The following is an 8,868-nucleotide window of genomic DNA, read 5'->3' as shown; positions in this document are numbered from 1 at the left end:
AAATACAACAGAGAATGTCAAAATGTGCCCCTCTGGTTGGGGGGGGGGGGGGGGGTCTGTGTGTGTGTTGGTCCCATACACATATTTAGCAGATGCTATTGCGGGTGTAGTGAAATGTTTGTGTGTGTGTGTGTGTGTGTGTGTCAAATCAAATTTCAAATCAAATTTTTATTGGTCACATCCTGTACACATATTTAGCAGATGTTATTGCGGGTGTAGTGAATTGCTTGTGTGTGTGTGTGTGTGTGTGTGTGTGTGTGTGTGTGTGTGTGTGTGTGTGTGTGTGTGTGTGTGTGTGTGTGTGTGTGTGTGTGTGTGTGTGTGTGTGTGTGTGTGTGTGTGTGTGTGTGTGTGTGTGTGTGTGTGTGTACATTTTACTTTTGAATATGGAGACATATAAGGTTGTGTGGTTCAGAGCTGCCGGACTTAAAAACCTTATTTCTGCTTTTCCTGCTGGCTTTTCTTCTCATTCTCAAAGACTAGATATCTTCATCTGATTTGCATTCCCTAGATAAAAGAGAAGTTTTTCTGATTGTCTTCTGTGGGGCTCTTTCTCAAAGGTAGTGCACTCTAAAGAGAATAGGGAGGACACATTATCAAAAGTGTTTGTGTGAAATTAAGTTTCTGAAACCCAAGCTTCATATAAGCAGAGATGTTGTAAACGGTTTTAGATTTCTATGAGTTTCCCTTTCTCCTGTTCCTCCTGTAGATTCCACACTGTCTTCACTGAGCCTCGTGGAGCAGTGATTTAGGCAGCTCTGAACAAGGGATTCAGACAGATTCAGAAAGCTCGGACTGGGGATGTAATCGAGGAAAAAGCACTGCCTGTTTGGGTGATTGAAAGAATCCTGTTCAATGTGATGTTTCTGGAGTCACACGCCGATCAGAGTTACAAAGCTGTTAGCCTTTGAGTGTAAGAAGTTAGTATGCTGAGGGAGGGGAATGGGGAATACTGAGGAATGGGGAATACTGAGGAATGGAGAATACTGAGGAATAGGGAATACTGAGGAATGGGGAATACTGAGGAATGGGGAATACTGAGGAATGGGGAATACTGAGGAATGGAGAATACTGAGGAATAGGGAATTCTGAGGAATAGGGAATACTGAGGAATGGAGAATACTGAGGAATGGGGAATACTGAGGAATGGGGAATACCGAGGAATGGGGAACACAGAAGAATAGGGAATACTGAGGAATGGAGAATACTGAGGAATGGGGAATACTGAGGAATGGGGAACACTGAGGAATGGGGAATACTGAGGAATGGGGAACACAGAGGAATGGGGAACACAGAAGAATAGGGAATACTGAGGAATGGAGAATACTGAGGAATGGGGAATACTGAGGAATGGGGAATTCTGAGGAATAGGGAATACTGAGGAATGGAGAATACTGAGGAATGGGGAATACTGAGGAATGGGGAATACCGAGGAATGGGAAACACAGAAGAATAGGGAATACTGAGGAATGGAGAATACTGAGGAATGGGGAATACTGAGGAATGGGGAACACTGAGGAATGGGGAATACTGAGGAATGGGGAACACTGAGGAATGGCGAATACTGAGGAATGGGGAACACAGAGGAATGGGGAACACTGAGGAATGGGGAATACTGAGGAATGGGGAACACTGAGGAATGGGGAATACAGAGGAATGGGGAACACCGAGGAATGGGGAATACTGAGGAATGGGGAATACTGAGTAATGGGGAATACTGAGGAATGGGGAACACTGAGGAATGGAGAATACTGAGGAATGGGGAATATTGAGGAATGGAGAATACTGAGGAATAGGGAATACTGAGGAATGGAGAATACTGAGAAATGGAGAATACTGAGGAATGGGGAATACTGAGGAATGGGGAATACTGAGGAATGGGGAACACTGAGGAATGGGGAACACTGAGGAATGGGGAACACTGAGGAATGGGGAACACTGAGGAATGGGGAATACAGAGGAATGGGGAACACTGAGGAATGGGGAACACCGAGGAATGGGGAATACCGAGGAATGGGGAACACTGAGGAATGGGGAATACCGAGGAATGGGGAATATTGAGGAATAGGGAATATTGAGGGATGGGGAATACTGAGTGATGAGGAATGGGGAACACTGAGGGCTGGAGAATAGGGAATACTGAGGGGTGAGGAATAGGGAATACTGAGGGTGAGGAATAGGGAATACTGAGGGGTGAGGAATAGGGAATACTGAGGGGTGAGGAGTGGGGAATACTGAGGGGTGAGGAATAGGGAATAGTGAGGGATGAGGAATAGGGAATACTGAGGGGTGAGGAATAGGGAATACTGAGGGGTTAGGAGTGGAGAATACTGAGGGGTGAGGAGTGGGGAATACTGAGGGGTGAGGAGTGGGGGATACTGAGGGGTGAGGAATAGGGAATACTGAGGGGTGAGGAGTGGGGGATACTGAGGGGTGAGGAATAGGGAATACTGAGGGATTAGGAATAGGGAATACTGAGGGGTGAGGAATAGGGAATACTGAGGGGTGAGGAGTGGGGAATACTGAGGGGTGAGGAGTGGGGGATACCGAGGGGTGAGGAATATGGAATACTGAGGGGTGAGGAACAGGGAATACTGAGGGGTGAGGAGTGGGGGATACTGAGGGGTGAGGAATAGGGAATACTGAAGGGTGAGGAGTGGGGGATACTGAGGGATGATGAATAGGGAATACTGAGGGGTGAGGAGTGGTGAATACTGAAGGCTGAGGAATAGGGAATACCGAGGGGTGAGGAATATGGAATACTGAGGGCTGAGGAATATGGAATACTGAGGGGTGAGGAGTGGGAATACTGAGGGGTGAGGAGTGGGGGATACTGAGGGGTGAGGAATAGGGAATACTGAGGGGTGAGGAGTGGGGGATACTGAGGGGTGAGGAATAGGGAATACTGAGGGATTAGGAATAGGGAATACTGAGGGGTGAGGAATAGGGAATACTGAGGGGTGAGGAGTGGGGAATACTGAGGGGTGAGAAGTGGGGGATACCGAGGGGTGAGGAATATGGAATACTGAGGGGTGAGGAACAGGGAATACTGAGGGGTGAGGAGTGGGGGATACTGAGGGGTGAGGAATAGGGAATACTGAAGGGTGAGGAGTGGGGGATACTGAGGGATGATGAATAGGGAATACTGAGGGGTGAGGAGTGGGGAATACTGAAGGCTGAGGAATAGGGAATACCGAGGGGTGAGGAATATGGAATACTGAGGGCTGAGGAATATGGAATACTGAGGGGTGAGGAGTGGGGAATACTAAGGGGTGAGGAATAGGGAATACTGAGGGGTGAGGAATAGGGAATACTGAGGGGTGAGGAATAGGGAATACTGAGGAGTGGGGAATACTGAGGGGTGAGGAATAGGGAATACTGAGGGATGAGGAATAGGGAATACTGAGGGGTGAGGAGTGGGGGATACTGAGGGGTGAGGAATAGGGAATACTGAGGGATGAGGAATAGGGAATACTGAGGGGTGAGGAATAGGGAATACTGAGGGGTGAGAAGTGGGGAATACTGAGGGATGAGGAATAGGGAGTACCGAGGGATGAGGAATAGGGAATACTGAGGGGTGAGGAATAAGGAATATTGGGGGTGAGGAGTGGGGAATACTGAGGGATGAGGAGTGGGGGATACTGAGGGATGAGGAGTGGGGGATACTGAGGGATGAGGAGTGGGGGATACTGAGGGATGAGGAGTGGGGGATACTGTCTATCTCACTCCAAGAGTGAGAAGCTTAGCATGAGTTAACAGTTATCATTAAACTATGTCGTCAAGCAAACATCTGTGTTGCATTCCTGTCTTTATTTATCGCCAGGGCAGCATCAGCTCAGCCTCTTAAACCTGAGTTGATAAAACCACATTTCAATCAGCCTGTGGAAACATGACATGGCAGAGGGGAACCTCCATTACAATCTAAAGTTGAGTCATTTAGCAGACACTCTTATCCATCGTGTCTTACAGTTAGTAGTTTAAGGTAGCTTAATGCCTGATGAGACAACCACATGTCACAGTCATAGTAAGTAAAACATTCCCTCGATAAAGCAGCTATGAGCAAAGATAATGCTAGTGAGAAAAGACAAGTGTGAGTGTTAGTGCAAGGAAGACAACCCCATATGACTGCAGTGAAGGTATGGGATCAGGCCTCAGCAGTGATAATCTGGTGAAAGTGAGATATGTTGCAGTAGACTAGAGGCTGTCTGAGGGTTTCTGAGACCTGTCTATTGTGAAACACAAGCAACCATAACCAACTGCCTATAATAAAATTATAAACATATTTAGCGTCTATATAGCACGTGTGTATATATGTATGTATGTGTGTGTGTGTGTGTGTGTGTGTGTGTGTGTGTGTGTGTGTGTGTGTGTGTGTATATATATATATATATATATACAGTGTGGAGAACAAGTATTTGATACACTGCCGATTTTGCAGGTTTTCCTACTTACAAAGCATGTAGAGGTCTGTAATTTTTATCATAGGTACACTTCAACTGTGAAAATTCAGAAAATCACATTGTATGATATTTAAGTAATTAACTTGCATTTTATTGCATGACATAAGTATTTGATACATCAGAAAAGCAGAACTTAATATTTGGTACAGAAACATTTGTTTGCAATTACAGAGATCATACGTTTCCTGTAGTTCTTGACCAGGTTTGCACACACTGCAGCAGGGATTTTGGCCCAGTCCTCCATACAGACCTTCTCCAGATCCTTCAGGTTTTGGGGCTGTCGCTGGGCAATACGGACTTTCAGCTCCCTCCTAAGATTTTCTATTGGGTTCAGGTCTGGAGACTGGCTAGGCCACTCCAGGACCTTGAGATGCTTCTTACGGAGCCACTCCTTAGTTGCCCTGGCTGTGTGTTTCGGGTCGTTGTCATGCTGGAAGACCCAGCCACGACCCATCTTCAATGCTCTTACTGAGGGAAGGAGTTTGTTGGACAAGATCTCGCGATACATGGCCCCATCCATCCTCCCCTCAACCCCTAAAGAATGATGTTTCCACCTCCATGCTTCACGGTTGGGATGGTGTCTTTGGGGTTGTACTCATCCTTCTTCTTCCTCCAAACATGGCAAGTGGAGTTTAGACCAAAAAGCTCTATTTTTCTATCTATCTATTTTTTTTAATCTAACTTTAACTCTACAATTTATACCAGTCTCCTAACTTTAACTCTACAATTTATACCAGTCTCCTAACTTTAACTCTACAATTTATACCAGTCTCCTAACTTTAAAGTCTACAATTTATACCAGTCTCCTAACTTTAACTCTACAATTTATACCAGTCTCCTAACTTTAAAGTCTACAATTTATACCAGTCTCCTAACTTTAACTCTACAATTTATACCAGTCTCCTAACTTTAAAGTTAGTTCCCCTACTGAATGAGGCTCTATCCCAGTCTGGGTCACACAGTGGTGTAGCGAGAAGGACCAGGGCAGGAGCGGAAGGGAGAGGGCGAGCTGGGGAACTCAGCCAGAAAGACAGGGGTGTGAGGGGGCTTGGCTGTCACCAGGGCCTGCCTCCGTCTGCGCAGGGGCCGGTAGCGGAAGTTGAAGGGCGGTCGAGCCACACCTGCACCCAGCTCCTCGGAGGAAGAGTCTGGAACTCCTGGAGAGACTGGAGTCTCCTGAGACTCCAAAGACTCGCTGGAAGACGAAGGGTTGGGGTTGGGGATAGGGGGGTTGGGGTTGGGAAAGATGCGTGTAGGGTCAACAAGGATACTGGGGTCAAAGGGTTGTGGTTGGGGCTCCTCCAGAAGAGGAGGGGGTGCTGTGGGGTAGGAAGGGATGATAATGGGGACGTTGGGAACAAAGATGGGGACTTCAGGCATCGTTGGGGGTCGAGGAGGGGTCAGGTCATGGAAAACATCAATGCCCTCGAGAAGAAGGTAAAATACAATTAAACAAAGCAACACAGTTCAATACAAGAATACAAATAACAATACAACACAACAATACAGCACAACAATACAACACAACAACACAACACAACAATACAACAACGCAACCATATAACACAACAATTCAGCACAACAATACAACACAACAACACAACACCACAACACAACAATACAACAACACAACACAACAATACAACAACACAACACAACACAACAATACAACACAACAATACAACACAACAATACAACACAACAGCACAACAATACAACACAACAACACAGCACAACAATACAACACAATAATACAGCACAACAATACAACACAACAACACAGCACAACAACACAACAATACAACACAACAAAACACAGCACAACAATACAACAATACAACAATATAACACAACAAAACACAGCACAACACAGTACAACAATACAATACAACAGAACACTGCAACACAACAATGCAGCACAACACAGCACAACACAGCACAACACAGCACAACAACACAACACAACAACACAACACAACAATACAACACAACACAACAGCACAACAATACAACAACACAACCATATAACACAACAAAACACACACAACACAGTACAACAATACAATACAACAACACAACACAACAATACAACACAATACAACAACACAACAATACAACACAACAAAACACAGCACAACAATACAACACAACAACACAACACAACAATACAACACAATACAACAACACAACAATACAACACAACAAAACACAGCACAACAATACAACAATACAACAATATAACACAACAAAACACAGCACAACACAGTACAACAATACAATACAACACAACAATACAACACAACACAGTACAACATAACAATAGAACACAGTACAACACAACAATACAACAGAACACTGCAGCACAACAATACAACAACACAACCATATAACACAACAAAACACACACAACACAGTACAACAATACAATACAACACAACAATACAACACAACACAGTACAACATAACAATACAACAATACAACACAGTACAACATAACAATAGAACACAGTACAACACAACAATACAACACAACAATACAACACAACACAGTACAACATAACAATAGAACACAGTACAACACAACAATACAACACAACAATACAACACAACACAGTACAACATAACAATACAACAATACAACACAGTACAACATAACAATACAACAATACAACACAGTACAACACAACAATACAACAATACAACACATTACAACACAACAATACAACAATACAACACAGTACAACACAACAATACAACAATACAACACAGTACAACACAACAATACAACAATACAACACAGTACAACACAACAATACAACAATACAACACAGTACAACACAACAATACAACAATACAACACAGTACAACACAACAATACAAAACAGTAATACAATACAACCATACCACACAGAACAACAAAACACAGTACAACACAACAGTACAACACAGTAATACACAACAATACAACACAACAATACAACACTGTACAATGCAACAGAATAAATCTCCCATGAGCCCAAAATTGGAAAGGATTGTATAATATAGGATTCATCATGAGTCCAGTCAAACCCAGATTTAACTAAGATGTAGAGTAGTTCAGGTTTGGACACCGTTTGTCTTTGCTCTCATTGAGTTGTCTGCAGTTGTTTACGGTTCTTGTGAAAGGTGCTCTTTCTCATTCCCAGAACTGAACAGATAAGCAAAAGCCTAAGCTCAAACAAACAAAGATACTGTAGGCGTATTGACAATACCTGTAGATGGAATATTTCACAAGAGACATCCACGTCTGGTTGGCCGATAGCTCCATACACCGCCCCCTTACAAAACCCAGCTGGCTGCAAGGGGAAAGGTGCAACTTGGTGTATGCAGGGGGCAACTGAATTTAAAATGTTATACACTGAGGCGAAAACAACACAATGGTTTGCAGTGGTATTGGACATTCTATTCCATCTCATCGATTTCACCCCCCCCCCCCCCACTCCACTTTTGGCATGGCAACTGTGATATAATATGTTGCCATGGGTTCTGACACATACGTACGTCTCCGCTGTTGTCTGTTGGCACACACATGCCCACATAGCCCTCGCGACACTCCTGCACGGTGTACTCCACAAAGGTAGCAGGCACGGGCCCACTCTGGGGGAAACGTAGACGAGGACAGAGAAGAGTCGCTCATACTGTTAACATGCCTACTGCGCTCACTAATATGAGATGCCTTTATGTACATGTACCTAAAATCATAAAATAATCTATAATAATCTATAAGAGCAGGTTAGCAGCCAGGCTCGCTCCCTGTACGGAGGCTCGATACCTGTACAGAGGCTCGCTCCCTGTACGGAGGCTCGATACCTGTACAGAGGCTCGCTCCCTGTACGGAGGCTCGCTCCCTGTACGGAGGCTCGATACCTGTACAGAGGCTCGCTCCCTGTACGGAGGCTCGATACCTGTACAGAGGCTCGCTCCCTGTACGGAGGCTCGCTCCCTGTACGGAGGCTCGATACCTGTACAGAGGCTCGCTCCCTGTACGGAGGCTCGATACCTGTACGGAGGCTCGCTCCCTGTACGGAGGCTCGATACCTGTACAGAGGCTCGCTCCCTGTACGGAGGCTCGATACCTGTACGGAGGCCCTGGTAAGGTTCTGCAGGGCCAGGCTGGAGGGCAGGGTGCTCTGCGTGTTGAACTTGTAGAGGGTCAGACCAGCAGCGTGCACCGCCCTGGGGCTGTCTATGGGCAGCAGCAAGGGGCAGGCCGGACATATCTGCTGCAGCTTCTCTGGAGGGTCTGCAGGGGGAGAGGAGAGAGAGGAGAGGAGAGAGGGGGAGAGGATAGAGGGGGAGAGGTCAGAGGAGAGAGGATAGAGGGGAGAGGGGGAGAGGAGAGAGGGGGGAGAGGATAGAGGGGCAGAGG

At 45.5% G+C, this 8,868-nt stretch overlaps 1 protein-coding gene across 2 annotated transcripts in view; it reads right to left on the bottom strand.

The window, feature by feature from the left end:
* Positions 1 to 5,118: 5,118 nt before the first annotated feature.
* si:ch211-262h13.5 (uncharacterized protein LOC571127 homolog) overlaps positions 5,119 to 8,868 on the bottom strand; it is a 6,086-nt gene continuing 2,336 nt past the window's right edge. Inside the window, exons 4-8 of one of the 2 annotated variants that reach the window (XR_005051898.1) lie at positions 8,576 to 8,742; positions 8,001 to 8,096; positions 7,712 to 7,795; positions 5,357 to 5,885; positions 5,119 to 5,291 (exon numbers count right to left, since the gene is read on the bottom strand). Coding sequence is in view for 1 of the 2 variants with exons in the window: in XM_036978833.1 (XP_036834728.1) it covers positions 5,415 to 5,885; positions 7,712 to 7,795; positions 8,001 to 8,096; positions 8,576 to 8,742 (818 nt within the window). In the remaining variant the exon portion in view is untranslated. Of the gene's footprint in view, positions 5,886 to 7,711; positions 7,796 to 8,000; positions 8,097 to 8,575; positions 8,743 to 8,868 lie in introns of both variants that reach the window. The other variant, XM_036978833.1, reaches the window with a different exon arrangement.

Source organism: Oncorhynchus mykiss, chromosome 5, assembly GCF_013265735.2.
Source record: "Oncorhynchus mykiss isolate Arlee chromosome 5, USDA_OmykA_1.1, whole genome shotgun sequence".
Classification (NCBI taxonomy): domain Eukaryota; kingdom Metazoa; phylum Chordata; class Actinopteri; order Salmoniformes; family Salmonidae; genus Oncorhynchus; species Oncorhynchus mykiss.
The sequence above is the reverse complement of the archived record's forward strand: the minus strand, read 5'-3'. Positions and strand labels throughout refer to the sequence as shown.